Below are 20,854 nucleotides of genomic sequence, written 5' to 3' on the forward strand. Positions count from 1 at the left end.
GCAAGGTTAAAGCTTGTTTTTTTTTCAGTCTGTCTTGCCCAAATAACATATTTTAATTTTAAGTTTTGATTGGATAAGCGAATCCACCCCCCTTTTCTTTTTTAGTAATCTTCATCATCCCCTTTTGATCAATGATTTTTACCCCTCTCTAGGCCAATTCAGCCTCTTTTTTTGGCTGACCTATGGGTGTCCTTATTTTGAGTGTCACGAAGTTTTAACTTAATTAGACAAGCCACATAAACCTAAATTACATTTTATACTCTCGAACCTGAATAACAGTAGTTCCTCTCTATCTTCATCTTGATATGTCTACAGAAAACAAAAATTATGAACAAAACTACTTTAAAATTCAGTTTCCCAATGAGGAATATCAAGAATCGCTCAAAGTTTAGAATGAAAGTGCTGTTTTGTCTGATTTTTCTGCTTATAATCTTGATATTGGTTGGGCTTTAGACAAGGGAAATAAGCTAACTAAAGGTCTCCCTGTCAGAAGCAAAAAATGCTTGGGTACAGTATACTATACCAATGAGCTCTGTTCATTCCTGAACAAGGACATGAGACCAAAGAGCAGCATTCAATTGATCCAAAAGCAGTGATGCTTGCACTGCAAGGGATCAATGCAACACAAACGCTGTTCTGTCAGAGTTAGATACGACATGTACTTTGATTATACAATCAAAAAGAACATTTGCACTGTTAAGTGCAAAGACGTCCATTCACATGGAACGTATAAGCGAATTCATTTGTCTGGCGATGATGCAAAGGAATTCATCGAAAAAGTCAAGCAAGATCCTTTGACCACGCCTAAGAAAATGACAACTGGCATCTCATCTTGCATGGGAGAAATAGTTGGTGCTGCCAGAAATATTGATCCTGTTCTTTCAAACCAGGACAGAGTCAAATATGAAATGAACAAGGTTAGAGGACAACTCAATATCAGCAAGAGTAGCGAGTTCCTTGGAAAATTCACCAAGATTAGAAAAGAATTTGATGGATTTATTACCTATGCACAAGTTACCAATGAAAAAGGTTTTTTGCTTTCTTTCTCGCCTCCCGACATCAAAGAATTTGGAGACCAGTTTCATTGATCTTCAACTCAGCCCCAACAACAGTAGCTCTTCCTACATCGATGTTCCCTTTGAGCTTCTTGTAAGATGTGTAATACCTTACATTAAGAACTATTCTATTGGCACATGCGATCATGACAATGCATCAGACAAGACTCTCCTGAATTCTTTTCGTCTGTATGAAAAAGACAATAATTTAGTTGGCAACCAGTTGATTCGTGATTTGGTTTGGAGAAGTGAATTCCCTTTTGTTAGAGGACAAATGGACGGTACCTTTGACTACTTTAGCTGGATAATAGACAACATCTCTTCAAGTCTGAAAAGTCTTTTTTTTCTTTTGCTAACGCATACCAGTTCAGCATTTGCCAGAAAAACGAAAGTGACATATCTTTCAAAAAAGTTTCCTTACAATCTTTGTCATTCATTAAGAACTTTCCAACCATAAAAGAGTATTACACTGCCAAAAGACACAAAAAAGTACACTTGCAAGATGTCAAAATAGCTCTTTTACATGCTAAGTTTGAGCATAGTTTAAAACAGAGCTTTATTCAACAATTGCGACAAACAGCTTATTGCAATCAATACAACCAAAGGTGCACTATTGAATGCAATGTCTTGAAAGAAGAAAGCTTTTCTCTGTTTTTCTCTGCTGCTGACTCAACCAATTTTGATCCTTCAACAATCACCCTCAATTCACCATTACCAGTTAAATATACAATGCATGCAAGAATTTATCCTTGGTTCCCTAAAGGTGGTCATTTTTTGTGGTTGGTAAAAGCACAAAGTGCAATAACACCGAAGGTGTCTTTAAAATAGACAACCTTGATACACGCTGCGAAGAACTTACAGAAGCAAGTTCTAATGACCAGCTCTTTAAGCTTCAAACACTATTGTAGTTTGTTATAAAAAAAGCTCAATAAAGATAGTATTTTCTCAAATTGATAAATAGAAAGCACTTTTTTGTTTTGATTGTGATTAACCAACGATTGCTAAAAAAAGCTGAGGGTGGTACATTGAACATTTTTTATTTTGACAATATAGGCTAAAACAATAAAAAAAAAGTAAAATTGACACCCTAAAGACTCTAGCGACCACTTCACCTACTCTTTTGTTTGAAACTTCGAGACAACCAAAACGAGGACACCCAAATTATCCGACATCAAAAAATAACAGCCAAAAATTTATAGCCAAAGAAGACGATAATTTTCAGACATCAATTAGCATGCCTTTGAGGAATGCAATCAGAGCCACATACAACTCGAAACAGCCTTATGGGAACATCATATCATTAGATGGATGGGTGCGCTTACCCATTACACTGAGCATGAAGTTTACAGATCTTGAATCAGTTACAGATATTCTTTATTCCTGGGCCGAACAACAAAATATGATCTTAGTTTTTTCAAAATTCGAAAATCATAAAAGACTGTTTCTAACTTGCAAATATAGCAGTCGTTTCAAAAAGTGATCTCCCAACTTGGAAGCCGAAAGACAGAAAAGCACCTTCAAAAGCAATTGTCCCTTTATGGTCAGAGTCACTTACCATTTTCTGCGACTTCATCCCTTATGAAGAGTTTAAGAAAGCCGTCTGCTTCGGTATCACAGAAGAGATAGACAGTCAAGAAATAGACTGGTAATGTTTCTATAAGCCGCTCTCAATGAATGATGAAGTTGCTTGTCCACTTTTCTTTTGGCCCTCTTGTCTTGGCTATGCTCAGCTAGGTGTTGATGCTTTTCGCCGTCCATTAGCAGTCCATTCTGAAAGATTTCGGTCTGAAATGTTCTTTCCGCTCGTCAAAACAGACGAGTATCATAGAACAGTGGAAAGTTCAGAAGCAGCACTTTCTGCTTCAATGATTCTTCAGCAAATCAATGATTACCATTGGGTTACATTCGACGTCAAAAACCCAAGAAAAACTGTCTGTCTAATACAAAGCCATAAAACTTGGCGATTTGCTTGAATACAAGCAAAAAAAAAAAAAAAAAAAAAAAAAAAGAAGCTAGTTAGTGATCTCGCTAAATCGGCTTCCTTCATTTCGTCTCAAAATAAATTCAAAATTAAACAGCACACGATAGATAGTCAAAGTATTACATTCGTCAATAATTATAGATCAATCCTCGCTTTCTATAATCATATAGATTGCTTTTCATTAGGACTTGCCATAAAAAACTTAATATATTATCTCTCGCGCATTTCGCGTACGCATGAACATGCTAATTTTTTTTTTCAAATATCATGTTAAATTTTCTTTATATATATATATATGTATGTATGTAGGTTTTACCACAAGTATGCTAGACATATTTAAAATATTTAATAAACTTCAAGCAATACATTTTACACAAAAGAAACCTTTTTTTTTAGGGGACTGTATAGAGAGATATGTACAAAGCTATTCAGGTGGAATAATACCTGGAATACCATATTGTTGAACGCATGCCATGGCGCCTACTAAACACACCATAAAAATCGAATGTAGAATAGTACGACGCAACACACGCCCTTCCTGGCCTTGTAATCCAATCGTTGATACACCTGTAGTCAAATTTTGCGGGGAAATCATTTTTGATGTAATGGCCCCGCTTGAGTTTGTACTGGCCATCAATACAGCACTCAATCCAATCTGGTTTGCTGCGACCACTTGTAGATTTCCAAATAAAGAATTGGCGGAAGTATCACTTCCAGAAAGGAAACATGCCAACCATCCAAGCCAGGCAGATAAAAAGGGGAACGCTCTTCCAACAGAAGATAAAGTGAGCCCAACTGTGTAGACGATACCGGAATAATTGTAGAGATAAGCAAAGGCCATAATAAAGGAAACTGTCAAAACAGGCAGAAAGAGTTGTTTGGCTGTTATACGGAGAGCTATCCAAAACACGCGAGGGTGAGAACCGTTTAAAAGAACAAGGCCCATAAAAGGAATTGATGAAATCAAGATAGCAGTACCAGTAGCCAAGGGTTCAAAGGTCCAGATAGCATCATATCGTTTACCATACAGTGTCAAATAAACTTCTTGATGAAGATGGGGCCAATGGACGGCTATTCTTCCATGCGAAGGTGCTTTCGCAAATGTCCAACTAATACATGACATCAATGATTTGTTTGTTTTGGATAGACTTACATAATGACTACAACTACAATAATTAACCATGGACTCCAACCCAACATGGCTTCCCACAAAGTAGGTTTTTCCACTTCCAGTCTTGATGTTACATTTTCATCGTGTGTTACTGTCTCGCCCGCATCATGCTGCTTGTTCTTTTTCTCAGAGACTTCTTCTGTATGATGAATAGAGTCTCTGTCGACGTTGTTCTCTTCGTCTTCTGCTTGCGGATTAGTTGCAATCAATCTTGCATGATATTCAGGTCGATATTTGGGCTTCCAAAATTGTACAAACGCGATGATTGAAATTAAAGAGACAAGACCAGCAATTAAATCAGGAAGTTCAGGTCCTACCAAATTAGCAAAGATAGCCTATGACCAAAAAAATAAGTCGGATGATTGTCTTATTTTCCCATACCTGAATCACAGCAAAAGAGAGTCCAGCCACAAGTGCTGCTGGCCAGCATTCAACAATACCAGCTCGAAAGCCTGCATAGAAGCCAAGAGCATAAAGAGGAAGAAGCAGACTAAGAAGAGGAAGCTGGCGACCCATCATGGCAGAGAGGCTCATGACTGGAAGACCGGTAATGGTAGCTAAAGTTGTTACTGGGATACCCAAGGCTCCAAATGCGACTGGTGTTGTATCAAACACTAATGTATATGTCAAAGCATCTAAAGGATCAAAGCTATGCAACATATGAGCATCGGCTGTACGAAATCACATACATACCCTAAAGACACCATCAAAGAAGAACAGATGGCACCAGGAGTACCAAAGCCAGCAACACCTAGCTAGATATTAGTCAACTTGCTTTTAGAATAATAGATTTACCTTCTAATAGAGCACCAAAACTGTATCCAATAATAAGCAAGATAATTCTCTTATCGGGTGGTGTATATGTCAATATCCATCGACGAAAATAAGAAAACACACCAGATTCAACAGCTGTATTATAAATAAACCTAAAGTCATTTTAGTTTATGCTTTTTCGTTCTGACAAATGCTTACATGGCATTTACTACAATCCACATAATAGGCCAATTAGCAAACACAATACCATTTCCAATCGATTCAAATGCTTGTTGAGCAGGCATATGCCAGCCAAAGATAGCAATGAAAATACTACACAACAGTCAACAAGATGAAGTTTGCAATCATGATTACTTACCACACAATCAGTCCTGCTAAAGAGGAATAATGCGCTGGTAATTTAAACCCACCAAGCAGGACCAAAACTAATAACAATGGTATCAAACCGACAAAAAAAGAGCCTACTAGACTACTGCCAATGGGTGCTAGAGGTTGAACAAAAGCAACTTGATCTTCTATGCCTGCTGGTGCAACAGGAATATTCACCATGATAATTAATAAAAAAAAAGAAAAGGTATAAACCCTGCAAAAATTTCAAAGCAATTTGATCTTTATATACATGTGTTATGTGTACGCGTTCATCATGAGACATCCAGATTGCTCTTTTGTCAAGCAAATAAGATGGTTAAACTTCTTGAGAAAAAAATAAGTGTGGGGAAGCAGTAAGGATTTTCCGTAACACAATGCTTGCATAATATTTGAAATACTTTATGATTTGATTCATATTCTTTAGTCAAATTCAACATAAATTCATGTAGACACATGGACCGTGTTATTCATATTGTATCAGTCAAGAGGAACAAAGAGTTTATAATGTCTTGAGTTCATTATATGGATCATGCAAAGGGTACACAATGCGCTTATTTTCCGAGGATATTCTCCTTAAGGTTCCCACGTAAGACGCTTTTCTTTTTACCCAAAAGAAGCCATTTTTTTGTTTCTCTATGATGTGTTCTTTGAAGTAGCTTATAGACTCATACAGTACAGCTTGAGCTGAATTGTTGTTGTGTAGGGGTGTCTTTAAGCAGTGTTTTTCTGATCATGAGCCTATCCTAGGACAAGTATGTTACAGTAAACAAACAAATAGATTTGGATAAACAGAAAAAGGTCTGATAACAATAACACCATTTGAATTGTTTTACATTAAATTCCAAGTGCACATATTCTTGAGATGGTGCATTTTATCAAGACGACTGTCAAGGTTTTAGCTAATGCCACAATTGTATTCTATGAAATATGACTTGAGGATATACAGACATTTTTGCTAAAGGTCTGGCTCAAACATACTCAGTTGTCATTTTTTGTCGATCATTTTTGAAATTGAATGGATCAAAGCTGTTTAAGCAAAGAGAATGATCAAGCATGCTCAGTGGTCTCGTGTCAGTCAATCTAGGATGAACAGAATGAACCACACCTATATATCTAACATGAATGATATATGATTTTTGATTGCTGCTTCTATACATGTAATCACATTTTTGGTTTTTGTTTAGTTTTCTTTCATCAAAAATTTAAAACAAAAGATGCGATTGATAGTACCTAGTTGCGCTTTAGTTACTGCGAGTAAGTTTTTTTATTGGATAGAGTTTGAAGGGATTGAGATATGAGATGCATCACGTGAGACGATAGACAATGAAATAGCTTATCATTGAGAACTATTCACTGACAACTAAAAACCAGTTATCATGAAAAGTAACTTCATGATTGGTAGTATAATGAAAGCACTAACTAACAACAACAAGTTCTTTTTTCTACCATCATTCGTATTTCTATATTGCACCAATTGACACTGTATGTGTCAGTTAAGTATGACTTCATCTCCTTATAAAATTATTAGTTACACACATTGTTCTTTTTTGGTATTCATATGCAGATGCTGTTCTCCCTTTCCTTCTCGCTTACACATATACACACACGCACAAAGTCGTTCTTTATATGTACTGCATCCTATTCCATCGTTTTCCCTATCTTGGAGAGAAAAAAAAAGATCCCAGAACAGTAACCCAATTTTCTTATCAAAGCAAACACTCACGACCTATCATTTTTTTAGTCTATGAGCTTGACGTAATAAGATCAAGAAAGGTCCCTCTGGTCCCTCCTTGAGCGGGAGAATCCATAGTATCACAAAATCAAGCTGGTAAATTAAGGTTTCAACCAAAACAAAAAAAATTAACAAATTTATTCAGTGATACAGATAATATTACAATAAAAATACAGAGGGGGGGATTAAGAAAATAAGCAGATCTATTGCTTATTGCTAGAGTCTTTCTTGCTATCGTCAACATAGACTTCAGTTTGTTGAAGGCCAGGAAGGTCTTCATCGACGTATTTGATCAACTTGCAACCTACCAAGGCATAGAGTAAGACAACGCAGTAACAAATAAGAGGAATAATGAAAGAGAGATTGACGTTGGCATGGTCGTGAACAACACCCATCAAGGGAGGAATGACAGCACCACCAGAGACACCCATGATAATCATGGCAGAACCGCGCTTGTGGTTTCTACCTAAATCCTTAGTACCCAAGGCAAAGATAGTAGGGAACAAGACACTTTCAAAGAAGAGGATGACAAACAAGGCATAGGTAGTAGCAGGAGTCTTCATGGCAATGACAAAGATGTTGGCAATAATACAGCCACCAGCAAAGATAGCCATCAAATGGTCAGGACGAATCTTCTTCATCAATAAGGCACCAACGAAACGACCAATAGTGAAACAGGCTTGAGCAATAGAAAGCAAAATTGAACCTCGGGAATCAGGGAATTGGCCTACTTCGGAACTGTAGAACAGGAACATGGAAGCAACAGCAACTTGAGCACCTGTGTACAAGAATTCAGTAAGAGCACCCAAAATAAGGTGAGGGGAGAAAAGAGAAGCACGGCGGATGACTTCACCAGTTTCACGAGCTTCTTCAGCCATCAAAGCTTCTTCGTCAACTTCAGGAATGTTGGCAAAGCAAAACAAAAGAGCAATAACAGCAACACCACAGGCAACACCGACATAGGTCCACTTGACAGAATCCAAGCTCTTGGAGGAATCATCTTCAGTGCCACCAAAGAAAGCAAAGGAGGCAACAATGGGAGCAATACAAGAAGCAAGACCGTTGAAACTCTGAGCAATGTTAATACGAAGAGAAGCTTTGTTTCTTGAACCAATGATAGCAATGTAAGTGTTGGCAGCTAATTATAGTTATTAGTATAAAGAGACAAAAAGAAACGATAATAGAATACGTACTACTTTCCAAAGTAGCAAGACCAGAAGCAATGACAAAGAGAGAGGCAACAAAACCACCATAACTCAAGTTGACAGCAGAAGGGTAGAAACAGATGGCGCCAATGACATAAAGACAGAGACCAAAAACCATTGTTCTTTTGTAACCAAATCGTTTAGAGATCATACTTGCACTATAGTATATTGTTAGCAAATCAGAAACAAGGGATTTCAGGGATTACTTACGGAATACTCATAATAAAGTATGCACCAAAGTAAGCAACTTGCATATAAGTACTTTCAGTTGTAGCTTTAAAGAGAATTAATATTTTAAATCAATTTTGTATTTTACTTACAAATACCCAGCACGTTTTTAAAGTGCTTATTTAAAGTATCCAAAAGACCATATGAGAAACCCCATAAGAAGAAGAGAGTAGTGACAAGTACACCGGGAATCAAATAGCTTTGCTTGGGAGTAGTAGCTCTTTCTTCATCATTGAATGATACGTCACTGACAACATCACTAGTAGGAGTAGGAGCCTTTTTCTTGAATAGCATAATAATAAATAAAATAATTAGGAAAAGAAAAGAGGGGGAAAAGCTTTGTATTTATACTAACAGAAACCTGTCATCTTCTGTTTTTAGCAGTTTTTATCATCATGCATCTCCCTCCACCTTCCCTTCTTCTTCCCATTAAAAATTCCCATACTATTTGAAGCCGTACCTCTTTTTAATTTCACAATTAAAGGGGACTAGTTCTTGATGTTTTTCCCGTCTTTTTCAAATCTTGATCCAATCTCAGCAAGATGTTACATTATCCCATTGGTCTGGAGTTGTGTCATTTGTTTTTCCCCACATTTATTTCCAAATTTTTGTATCTTTCCTCGGGATGAAATGATTGGAAAAAGACAAAAGAGAAACAGAGCGTAGATCAAAAAATCATAGAGATTTCAATCAAGTGGGTTTACTTGTTTGATTTTCAGTGTTGCACACACACACACACACACACACACACACACACACACACACACACACACACACACACACACATACACACACACACTGTGCTTGTATTATATAATACATCATATGATATAGCTTTTTTTTCTTATGTTTCTAAACCGTCAAATTTGTGGTATTTCCCAATGATAACATACTCAGCAATTCTTTGTTTGAATCAACTTATAAAGAAAAGAAAAGACTAGCAATACCTTCAATATAACTCAAAATACTCAGATATCCTAAAAAAAGAATCCATGAGAATATGGGAGAAAATAATGTCTATTTATGAAAGCTAATCTCTTTATCGATAAAGCTTTCGACAAATTAGGCAATAATTGAGTTCATCTTATGCATATACAGTCGAGTTGCATGACAGGGTTGCATGAATAGATCTTATCTTGACAGAATCTCGACAAAAGATCTACCATTAGATTATAGTTCATGACAATAGAACTATAAACCTCTTATTCTGGGTCTATCAATGAAACCTACCAAGCTAACTGCCACCAATCATATTCCTTTTTAGATGTTACAGATACTTTCAGGTCTGTTTCGTAACAGATATGGAGAGACTTGGGGTTAATACCAATCGTTTCTTTGTACTCCTGACGATGAAACCCGAGGTTTTTCATACCAATAGTTTTAATATTATTATTGACAATAGCCTAGTACTTTTATAAGGAAACATAAGGCAATGTATAAGACACAGTTGTATGTCATCATTTCTGGTGCCATCCATAAAGAGTATCCATTTATGGACACTTGTCGCCTATTTAATACAAAAGTAGTCATTCAAGAAAAATCATGTGGGGGCATAAAATAGTAGGTGGGCAAAAAAATTAACTTTGTTCTTATAACACTATGGCCAAAGTACTCGCTCTTTCTTCTCGTAGTCCAGAATACAAAGCTATTGCAGGCTTAAATATTATTTATGAGGCTGGTATGTTATTCATCTTGGAGATGACCTATGTTAAGCTATTTTTAAAGGCCTCGATCGCGAAAGTCGTCCTATTCTTGTACTTTGTGCAGACAACTTGCCTAACCCCGATATTTATGATTATGATTTGATTTTATCGTAAGCTTATAAAAGTAATTTCATAATACATGTTTATAGTGTATTAGGTTTATTCTTGCAAGACTGTATGTATTATAAAAATCGCGCATATTATACCCATTGTCTTTGTTTATAGAGACGAATTTGTTGAAAATGACTATGTACTCGTTTTTTTTTCTTCTCCTGCAAGGTATCGTCCAGGATGGCTATGGTTATTAAAAGCATATCGTTCCCTTGATCGCAAGCAAGTATATTTATACTTGGAAACACGTATCCTAATCCTTTTTTTTTTTTATTTAGGTATAAAAAGAACTTGAAGGCATTGTATGTCGTTCATCTTACAAGAATGTACAGACTTGTGTTTGATTTTGCCAATAAAATTATTAGGTAAGTTAAATCTTATTGATACGTGTTTAATATCCTTTAGTCCTAAATTTGCTCGTAAATTACGTTACTTGTCTACACTGGAACAATTGAAAGAACATGTCGTTTTAGCACCTCAATTCATACCTCAAAGAGTCATTGAATACGATCAACAATTACCAGCTATCTATCAACCACCCAAGCCTGTCCAACCTCAAAAGAGAACTGTTCCTTCTTTAGCATTTGGAAGAAAGCTAGAAGATTTGGCAGCTATGGAAGGCAACACATCCAATGATTATATTCCAAGTTTTGTAGTTCAAATTGTCAATCATCTAAAAGAGCATGGTAGGTTATCACTCATCTCTCATATCATACCAATTGTTATTAGGCTTGGATAAGGAAGGTATCTTCCGAAAATCACCTGCAAGCGATGAATTACAGGCTGTCAAAAATGCATTGAATCAAGGTAACACGCACATATATATAAAACAAGCTTTTTTTTTCTAAGTCATATTCAATAGGTGAACCTGTGGATTTAACACAACATGACATTGATGTCTCTGCAGCATTACTCAAAGTGTTTATTCGAGAACTTCCTATTCCTCTTATCAGTCTCAAATTCAGCGAAGATATGGGCGCTTTACCAGGTATATGATTATTTTATCAAAATTTTTTTAAAAAAAAAATATATCAAAATTAGATGCAAGCATTTGTACACAAGGAACAATTGACAAGATAAAAAACAAACTCAGTGCACAATACAAAAACTCACCCAACTACCTTTCTTTACTCAAATATTTATGTGAGTTCTTGAAGCAAGTCTCTGATCATTCTATCAAGAACAGAATGAATACACACAATTTATCAGTTGTCTTTACACCCAACATGATTCGAGCAGAACAAGTCAATGCGTCTCGTTATGTGAATATGCATGAAACAGAACAAGCTGCACTTGCTGATGCAGCAGTCTATCTAAAACAAATGAATCAAGGTATGCAACTTGTTCAATTGTTGATTACGAAACACCAAGACATTTTCATATAAAATATTTATGCAATTATCAAGAGAAAAATGAATCTGAAACTTGGCCTGTCAAAATTCAATTGTCTGGGCTATTTGTTAAATTTTTTTTATTATTTTTACCTTGTGTGTTTATTTTCTTTTTTCTTTTTTTTTTTTATTGTCTTTTTTCATTGACATGTCAGAAAAAGAGTCAAAAGAACTTTCTCAAGCTGTCAATACAGCATTAAAATCAGAAAATGGTGCACCTGTACATGTATTTTCACCTGATGCACCACCTGAAGAAAAGAAAGCTGAATTGATGGACCATGCATTAACTGAAAACAAACCTCAAATTCCAGGTGGTTATGTCGAGAATCCTCTTTTAGGCTTACCAGACTGGGTTAAAGCAGGCTGGACTCGCTTCTCCAGTTTACCTAATCCAGGTGATGAAAAGGTTATGCAAGAGCTTGCTCAATCTTATTCGCCTGATCAAATCAATCAACTTTATCACAGTACACGTGCTTCCAATGGTGAATATCATCATGATTTGGTTGCTCAATTCGTGTCTGATAAATACTTTGGTGAATGGTTTCATAACTGTGGTGTTGTGTTTATTGCTATTTTCTTCACTTATGTATTGACAGTCTGTCGATTGGGTATCATGTCATGTTTAATTGTTGGTGCTTTTTTCGGTAAGTAGTACATACACGTGTCTCTGGTTGTTACTGACTTCACAAGCCACTTATTACCGCACATCCATCAAGCGAACAAGACGAAATGCCCGTGATGATATGGAACGACAAGTGGCTCTGAATAAATTGGAAAGTGACGCAGAAACAGCCGGTTGGATGAACCACTTTTTGGATCGTTTTTGGCTTATTTTTGAACCTACATTATCGGCTCAAATTATTGGTCAAGTCGATGCTGTCTTGAGCGAAAATACACCTTCGTTTTTAGACTCCATTCGACTCAGTTCATTTACATTAGGCACAAAGGCCCCTCGTGTCGATAGTGTCAAGGTCTATCCTGGATCTGCTCCTGATATTGTGGTATGTGTTTATTTAATTGGTGGATCAAAGCCTGACATTATTTCATATAGTGTATGGACTGGCAGTTCTCATTTACGCCTAATGATGTACTTGACTTGACAGCTCGTCAAGTTCAATCCAAAGTCAATCCAAAGATCGTCTTGACCATTCGTGTGGGTAAAGGTATGGTGGGTGCTGGTATGCCCATCTTATTAGAAGACATTGCATTCAAGGGAAATATTCGTATTAAGCTCAAGTTGTTTAATGAAATGCCTCATGTCAAGACAGCCGAGATTTGCTTTTTAGAGAAACCTCATTTCGATTATGTACTTAAGCCTGTGGGCGGTGAAACCTTTGGTTTTGATATTAACAATGCAAGTAAGAACATCATCACATCCATGTGTATTCATGCTTCTTTAGATTCCTGGCCTCGAAACCTTTGTGAAAGACCAAGTCCATGCTAATCTTGGTCCAATGATGTATGCGCCTAATGTATTTACACTGGATGTGGCTGCTATGATGGCAGGTACAGATATCAATGCTGCTAATGGTGTGCTTGCTGTCACTATCTATGCTGCTCATGGACTCAAACCTAGCGACTTGTTTGGTTCTTTAGACCCTTATTGTATATTCCGCGTAGGCGATATCCACGACCCCGAACAAGCCCGTACAAAAGCCATTGAGAACAACAACAACCCTCAATGGAACGAAACCCATTTTATCTTACTCAACAGTCTCAATGACACCTTGTGCTTCCAAATCATGGATCGTAACACAGGCCGTAACGATTCGGATGTGGGCGTGGCTACATTGGCACTCAAGGACGTGGAAGAAAACCAGAATGCCTTGGAAGGTTTAAGCTTGATGGTGTTGCGTAGTGGTAAACCTGTAGGTGAAATCAAGGCCGATGTGCATTATTTTCCTGTCTCGAAACCTGAAAAGAACGAACAAGACGGAACAATCGTTCCTGCTGTTGAATCCAATAGTGGTGTCATGCGATTTTATATTCAAGACTGTCAAGATATCGGTGGTGCTGTGAAGCAGAAAAAGGGTGGTGTGCCTCTTGTAGGAGGACTGCCTGTCGTAGGCAAAGTGCCTATTATTGGTCAAGGCAGTACGAGTGTCAATTCATATGCTATCCTTAAAGTCAACGGTCAAGAGAAATTACGTACAAGTACATTTAAGCGAAGTGTGAATCCTCGCTGGAACAAGTTTATTGAAGTCTTTGTGGCTGATAAAACCAACACTCATCTAGAAATAATCTTGATGAACGCTGTTGATTTTGGAGATGACGATAGGTTGGGCCGATGGTCTTCTAGTTTGACAGACATGGAAAATCAACTCAAAGACAACAATGATTGGTGGAATGTTCAAGATGGTACAGGCAAGATTCACTTGAATATGACCTGGAAGCCTGTACTAATGACCGGATTCAATGCTGCTTTGACCAAGGGACAATACCAACATCCTATTGGTGTGGTCCGTATCCAACTCAACAAAGCTACCAAGCTTAAGAATGTAGAAGCCTTGACGGGTGGTAAATCAGATCCATATGTTCGCGTCATGTCTGGTTTACAATCAAGAGCACAAACAGAAGCTATTTTGGATAATTTGAATCCTGTATGGGATACTGCTGTGTATGTGCCTATCCATTCTATGCGAGAAGATTTAATGCTGGAAGTCATGGACTATAACGATATTCAAAAGGACAAACTGCTTGGCATGTGTGATTTATTTATCAAAGACCTTGTTGAAGAGAAAAAAACAGACGATCAAGTCGTATATGAACCATTGCCTGCTGTGAAGAGGTAAGCATCAGCAATTAGTATACAACACAATTCATTTTTTCTATATAGACAAGTTGAATTGATGAACAATACAAGAAAGCCAGGAAGAGGTCAATTGGATTATGAGGCTTCCTTTTTCCCTACACTTGCTTTAGCTAAACAAGACACTGAAAACGAAGAAGCACCTATTGAATATCCCAAGACAGATTTACACGGTGAGCTTGTTCGTTACACACCCGATCACAAGATTGATCTCTTGAGCTATGCTTCTGGTGTGCTCTCTGTCAAGATTCATGATGTTGATCTCCCTCAAAAAGCCAAAGCAGTCGTTGAGCTCTTGGTCGACTCAAACGATGCACAGTACCGTACTACACCTGTCAAGGGCACCCATCTTACTTTTGATGAATTTGGTGACGCCTTTGTGAAAGAAATGGATTTCTCCCGTCTTATTGTACGTGTACGCGATGCTAAAGATGATTATAAGGATGAAGGCCGTATTGGTTTCTGGACAAGTACGGTGCAGGATATCATTCAATCCATGACAGAAGATGAAGCTCAAGAATATCGTTTGTTGGACTGCCAAGGTGGCATGATTCGCCTCAGCTTCAAGTTTGTACCCGTTGTCAAATTCACATTGGATCCAAGTGAAAGTTTAGAAAGTAAGTTGAAGAAATATATGTTCGTCAAACTCATATGAGGCTAGATCAAGGTAATCTGACAGTCTCCCTCTTGTCTGCTTCTGGTTTAAAGGCCGCTGATAAATCAGGCACCAGTGATCCATTTTGTGTCTTTACGCTCAACCATCAAAAAGTCTATAAATCACAAACCTACAAGAAACAACTATCGCCTGTCTTTAACAAGAATGAAGTCTTTACTGTCCCTGTATTAGCACGTACCAAGGCGTTGTTTGAAGTCAAGATATTCGATTGGGATCAAATCGGTCAAAACGAATTACTAGCTCAAGGTCCTATTCCCATTGTTTCACTTGAGTCTTTTACTGCTCAAGAATTAGAGGTGCCATTGGAAGGAGGTCTCATTCGATTGCGCCTTAAATGGGAGCCTCAACTGTTGGCTCGTAAACGTGAAGGCACTTCCTTGTTAGGCTCAACGACCAAATTGTTATCGACAGGCACAGGCCTTGCAGGCGATGTCGTGGGTTTAGGTGCCGGAGCAGGCAATAAAATGATTTATGGAGGTACCAAAGTGATAGGTGGCGGTACTAAACTCGTAGGAGGTGCTATTGGAGGTGGTGTGGGTGCCTTGGGTCGTGGTTTTAGTAAATTTCATGGCAAGAAAGGAGGTGAAGACCATTTGGATTCAGAAGAGCAAGAACAGCATGCTCCTTCGCTTTTGTCTTCCAATGAATCTACGACTCGACCCAAATCTATCTTTGAAGACAAAGATCGTAAGTGATCATTGCTCTCATGTGTTACTAACTCTCTGTTTAGGTGTTGCTACAATTAAGGTTACTGTGCTTGAGGCACGAAACCTTAAAGGCATGAATCGAGACAAGACAAGTGATCCTTATTGTCGTGTTCGTCTTGGGAAGCATTCTATTCACAAGACGAAACATATCAAAAAGAACTGCAACCCACAATGGTAAAATCTACATATATAAGCATGAAATCAAACAATTCATACCATCTATAGGCAAGACTCATTTACAACTAAAGTATTTGGCACTTCTGTGCTAGACTTCCTTGTTCGAGACCACAATACATTATCAGATAGTGATATTGGTGAAGTCACATTTAACGTATCAGAGCATGTAGATGAAGGCAAACCTTTTGATGGTTGGTTGCCCCTTACGCCTCATGGACATGGTGAAATCCATATTCAAGTTCAAATAGTCTAAATAAAGTTAACAGTTGAGTTTAATTGATGGTTACACATAAGCGGCGAGGCAATTACCTCATATGTCCCACAACATAAGATAAAGAGCAAGAAACTAAACGATAAAGAGCACAATAAAAAGTAAATTATAAATTTTGAAGTGTATCATCAGATCTGATATGTTGATTTGTATGCTTATCAGATGAAAATATAAAAAAAAAAAAGAAAAAAAGAAAGCATACATCCTGTTCATGTGACTGGTTTCAACCTCTCTTTCTAAACCGTATCAAAAAAGGGAAGCGCTCATCTCTTTTTTAATTATTTTCTTCTTTTTCTTTATTCTCATAAAGACACCATCTCGATCCTAGTGAGCATGTCTTCACCAAGCGATTCTAATGGAGGTCTTCATCGATCCTTGTCAAGTCATCTTCAAAAACTCAATATGCGTACTGCTTCTGATAGTAATATTCATAACGCACCTGATATTCCCGAGAAAGATATTGGTTTGTATCTTATAAAATGACAAAAAGATGTTTATGATTCGATAGGACGTAAGATGACATCACCTTCAACACAGTCCTCAGGATCATTTCTATCAAGAACATTGTCTTCTAAGCGTGATAGATCCAATTCAGTCGGAAGAAACCGTCCCTCACCTCCTTTACCCCATACAACATCTTCACCACTATTAATGCGAGCTCAAAGTGAACGATCTCCTACAACACAACTACAAATGAAATACACACCCCCACAACAACCAGACGATAGCCTGACTGCACTACAAAACTTGCCTAGTGGTGCATTTGGTAAAGCAAGAGATCGATCCACATTTAAAGGTGTCTTTGATAAATTTGTAGGCAGTTTCAATGGCAAGTAAAGACACGCTTGTTATACAATCGACTCATTATCTGAATAGAACTGATCAATAAAGACAAACAGTCCAACAATGAACAAGAAAAAGAAATGGAAATTTCAGGTCCATATAACGCAAAGCATGTCACACACGTTGGATTTGATTCGAGTACAGGTGAATTTACTGGTTTGCCTCAAGAATGGCAGACATTATTACAGCACAGTGGTATTTCTAAAGTGGAACAATACCAAAACCCACAAGTAAGTTTATAAGGATCTATTCTATTGTGCTTACTTTGAGTTTAGGCTGTGTTGGATGCCATTGGTTTTTACCAGGAAAATCGTGACCATGATGAATCTGTTTATCATAAAATGGAAAGAGCCCACGCGTTAAACGATGATTTACCAAGCAATAAAAACTTGACTCCGCAACATGAAGAAGAAGAAGAAGACTATGAAGAAAACATGCCTTCAAGATTACCTGAATACAAGGTAAATATAACCCTGTTGTATTGTGTCACTCAAATGAGATAGAAACCATCTCTTTCACCACAAGAACAATGTAAGTGAAACACAATAATTTCTACGTGTGTAACTCTATATTTTAGTGTACCACCTTCAACAACAAAAACAACAACAATATGAACAATATCAACGTCAATTACAGCTACAGTTACAACAAGAACGTCTATTGTATGAGAGTGCATCTCCTTCTTCTCATGCTGCCCGGGATTATGATATTAAGCGTAAATTGAGTGCTAAACAACGTGAAAGACAAGAATCTCCTTCTCTTGCTCAAAAATCACCACCTATGATGTCTCAACAGTCTTCATTAACAGGTTCACCCGGTACTGTCAAACAACGTGTCAAGGAACGCAAACACCAAATGAAAGATGCTGAAGTGGTTGCCAAATTACGCACTATCTGTACAGAAGCTGATCCTAGTCTTGTCTATCGAAATATGCGTAAAATTGGTCAAGGTGCTTCAGGCGGTGTCTATATTGCTTATTCAGATGCCAGTGATTTCCCTGTGGCTATCAAACAAATGAATTTGGAACAACAACCCAAGAAAGAACTGATTATCAATGAAATCTTGGTCATGAAGGAAAGCAAACACAAGAATATTGTTAACTTTATTGACTCCTATTTATGGCGTGGTGATCTTTGGGTGATTATGGAATATATGGAAGGAGGCAGTCTGACGGACGTAGTCACAAACAACATGATGATGGAAGGACAGATTGCTGCTGTTTGTCATGAAGTATTAGAAGGCCTTCAACATTTACATTCAAAGGGCGTTATTCATCGTGATATCAAGAGTGACAATATTTTATTGAGTTTATATGGTGATATCAAACTAAGTAAGTCAATCACATCTTTATGATTGAACTCACATAATCCTTCCTTTCTTAAGCTGATTTTGGTTTCTGTGCACAATTGAATGAAATGCAATCCAAGCGTACTACTATGGTGGGCACACCTTATTGGGTAAGATCAATACTAGGCTATCTCTTGAACTCACCCCTTGCTTGCATTGTTAGATGGCTCCTGAAGTAGTGACACGTAAAGAATATGGGCCAAAAGTAGATATTTGGTCTTTAGGTATTATGGCTATTGAAATGGTAGAAGGAGAACCACCTTATTTGAATGAAAATCCTTTACGTGCTCTTTATTTGATTGCCAACAATGGTACACCCAAACTTCAAAATCCAGAAGCACTTTCACCTGTATTTAGAGACTTTTTAGCTAAATGTTTAGAGGTCGAAGTGGACAAAAGACCTTCTGCTTCAGAAATCTTGCAACATCCCTTTTTACGCTTAGCTGATCCTTTACCTTCTCTTGCTCCTCTTATTCGTGCAGCTCGTGATGCTGTTAGAAGAGAGGAATAATAATAAAAATTATTTAATACTCTTTCTTTTTTTTTTTTTTTCTTTATGTCTCTTTTGAATACAACCTGTCCTGATCTTTCAGAAGTAATCCTTGTCTTTGATGATCCATAAACTCACTCTATTGTATAGCTTGCTGATGCTTTAGGGCCACATTGTGGTATTCATTCGAAAAAAGTATGTAAATTATTCTATCATGTTCTTACACTCAATAGACGCAACGCTCTTTATGCGAGAATATATTTGATGTCCAACGAGGAGAACTGTTTGAAGTACTAGAGCGTTTACGTGATGCCTTTTGGAATGACCAGACGAGTTTTGAACCTACAACAGAAACACCAACAACGATAATACCACCATCACCTACATTAGAACAGCAAAACTTGAAGCGAACAAGGTCAGAGCCTGATCAAGACACAACATACCAACAACAAGAGAAACAAGAGGATCACTCAAAGAAACGTATTCGAAAAAACACACCTGAGGTTAAGCCAATCACCAAACCAACCTATGATTTACACGCTTATGCTTCATTATGGACACTAAAGCAATCTCTCATTCGACAAATCAAAAGTTCATCTTTCAAAGAATCGGAATTGATAGCTTCTCTTAAACAGATCTACAAGACAAAATCGATAGACCAATCACGGCACTTGTCTTTGTACTTATTGCCTTTAGCACAAGCTATGAAAAGACCAGCTGTCATTCAACTCTTGTCAGAACATCAATAAACTTTTTATTTATTTATTTACCCAAAAATCATCTTTTTCATAGAAGCGCGGTTTTTTGATTTAGAAGAAGATGGATAGACATCGGATGGAATAGAGAATTGATCTATGGTATCTGTCATGGCTTGTCCAGGTGCTAAATGTCTTTTGATTTGTTCTCTGTCCAAGATATGCAACGACTTTTCTTGCATTATCATACTTTGTTGAGAAGGCACAGGCGACGCAAATGACCTTGTACTGGGCTCAACATGTACAATTGACATTGGCTGTACTTCTTCTAGACTGGACGAATTTAAATCCATGGTAGAGACATCGGTGTTTGAACAAGTAGCAGCACCACCCGTTGCTGTGTGTTCATCAGGAATATGATCTTGTATCCATTCTCTCTGTTTTCGTTTGGCTTCTTCAAACATACAGAACCAGTTACTCGGTACGCTCACTTTAAGGTAACGAGGCCATAAATGAATAGGTGGATTGCCTGCTTCATCAAATGCTTCAAAGGCATCGAAATCACCAGGTAATTGTCTATGTAACATTCAACATGTACACAATGTCATTATGCTTTTACCTTGCTGATGACCATCGTAATGGATCTACTTCAGCACCTAATGATAAGATATAAGAGCAGGTAGTCCTTTATTATGTACTACTTACGAAGAACTGAAAAACAACACATATCGTCATTCCAACCTATTAAAATACATAAGACACTTTATTCATACGAATGATAGAAACCTTCAAATAAAGCAAGGCTGACTTGTTTGATTTTTAGAATATAGAGTAATCCTTGTTGGAGTTGATCATGATGGACATGAACAAAAGGTGCATCTTGACTGAGTGGTGGGTAACTGTGTTTGTTTGTTTCCGCAGAAGGAGTCCAACGTGCTAATTTCTTAAGTGTTGTATTGCGTTGTTTGTATTCTACCATCATATAAATAAATTAATAAATAAAAAAGAGAGAAAATAAAAAGTTGTTTATATATCAAACGTCTGTGTTACATGTATTGTAGCATAACATTTATAAAAAATAAGAGCAATTTGAAAGGCATGTTTTTACATTGTACAAGT

At 37.3% G+C, this 20,854-nt stretch overlaps 7 protein-coding genes across 7 annotated transcripts; 4 read left to right on the top strand and 3 right to left on the bottom strand.

Annotated features, from left to right (window-relative positions):
• Positions 1-656: 656 nt before the first annotated feature.
• On the top strand, positions 657-1,088 carry B0P05DRAFT_575293 (uncharacterized protein; the record flags this gene model as incomplete). Its single annotated transcript, XM_051581636.1, has 1 exon — positions 657-1,088. The coding sequence occupies one exon, from the start codon at positions 657-659 to the stop codon at positions 1,086-1,088; it is 432 nt and encodes a 143-aa protein (XP_051430420.1).
• A 2,217-nt stretch (positions 1,089-3,305) lies between these two features.
• On the bottom strand, positions 3,306-5,924 carry B0P05DRAFT_288221 (lactate permease). The gene is made up of 7 exons (XM_051573447.1): positions 5,340-5,924; positions 5,180-5,293; positions 5,003-5,133; positions 4,901-4,958; positions 4,589-4,856; positions 4,190-4,542; positions 3,306-4,145 (listed from the first exon to the last, which is right to left on the bottom strand). The coding sequence occupies exons 1-7, from the start codon at positions 5,528-5,530 to the stop codon at positions 3,461-3,463; spliced, it is 1,800 nt and encodes a 599-aa protein (XP_051430421.1). The 5' UTR covers positions 5,531-5,924; the 3' UTR covers positions 3,306-3,460.
• Positions 5,925-7,188: 1,264 nt separating this feature from the next.
• Positions 7,189-8,882, bottom strand: B0P05DRAFT_560526 (major facilitator superfamily domain-containing protein). Its single transcript, XM_051580377.1, has 4 exons — positions 8,608-8,882; positions 8,498-8,561; positions 8,276-8,445; positions 7,189-8,220 (listed from the first exon to the last, which is right to left on the bottom strand). The coding sequence occupies exons 1-4, from the start codon at positions 8,807-8,809 to the stop codon at positions 7,286-7,288; spliced, it is 1,371 nt and encodes a 456-aa protein (XP_051430422.1). The 5' UTR covers positions 8,810-8,882; the 3' UTR covers positions 7,189-7,285.
• Positions 8,883-10,105: 1,223 nt separating this feature from the next.
• Positions 10,106-11,760, top strand: B0P05DRAFT_560530 (Rho GTPase activation protein). The gene is made up of 9 exons (XM_051580378.1): positions 10,106-10,193; positions 10,241-10,328; positions 10,376-10,393; positions 10,444-10,551; positions 10,608-10,694; positions 10,735-11,015; positions 11,059-11,136; positions 11,192-11,317; positions 11,371-11,760. Exons 1-9 carry the CDS (start codon positions 10,115-10,117, stop codon positions 11,712-11,714), a joined length of 1,209 nt encoding a protein of 402 aa, XP_051430423.1. The 5' UTR covers positions 10,106-10,114; the 3' UTR covers positions 11,715-11,760.
• A 101-nt stretch (positions 11,761-11,861) lies between these two features.
• Positions 11,862-16,451, top strand: B0P05DRAFT_606188 (C2 domain-containing protein). The gene is made up of 8 exons (XM_051583356.1): positions 11,862-12,364; positions 12,411-12,721; positions 12,772-13,074; positions 13,121-14,508; positions 14,557-15,146; positions 15,191-15,892; positions 15,936-16,086; positions 16,138-16,451. Exons 1-8 carry the CDS (start codon positions 11,869-11,871, stop codon positions 16,340-16,342), a joined length of 4,146 nt encoding a protein of 1,381 aa, XP_051430424.1. The 5' UTR covers positions 11,862-11,868; the 3' UTR covers positions 16,343-16,451.
• A 122-nt stretch (positions 16,452-16,573) lies between these two features.
• Positions 16,574-19,085, top strand: B0P05DRAFT_606189 (Pak2 protein). The gene is made up of 8 exons (XM_051583357.1): positions 16,574-16,823; positions 16,869-17,189; positions 17,237-17,433; positions 17,479-17,664; positions 17,707-17,734; positions 17,781-18,533; positions 18,587-18,660; positions 18,714-19,085. Exons 1-8 carry the CDS (start codon positions 16,694-16,696, stop codon positions 19,059-19,061), a joined length of 2,037 nt encoding a protein of 678 aa, XP_051430425.1. The 5' UTR covers positions 16,574-16,693; the 3' UTR covers positions 19,062-19,085.
• Positions 19,086-19,806: 721 nt separating this feature from the next.
• B0P05DRAFT_575298 (uncharacterized protein) lies at positions 19,807-20,714 on the bottom strand (the record flags this gene model as incomplete). The annotated part of the gene is made up of 4 exons (XM_051581637.1): positions 19,807-20,311; positions 20,355-20,391; positions 20,441-20,476; positions 20,522-20,714. The coding sequence occupies 4 exons, from the start codon at positions 20,712-20,714 to the stop codon at positions 19,807-19,809; spliced, it is 771 nt and encodes a 256-aa protein (XP_051430426.1).
• Between the last annotated feature and the right edge of the window lie 140 nt (positions 20,715-20,854).

This window comes from Gilbertella persicaria, assembly GCF_025201335.1.
Source record: "Gilbertella persicaria strain CBS 190.32 chromosome Unknown B0P05scaffold_58, whole genome shotgun sequence".
In the NCBI taxonomy this organism is placed as follows: domain Eukaryota; kingdom Fungi; phylum Mucoromycota; class Mucoromycetes; order Mucorales; family Choanephoraceae; genus Gilbertella; species Gilbertella persicaria.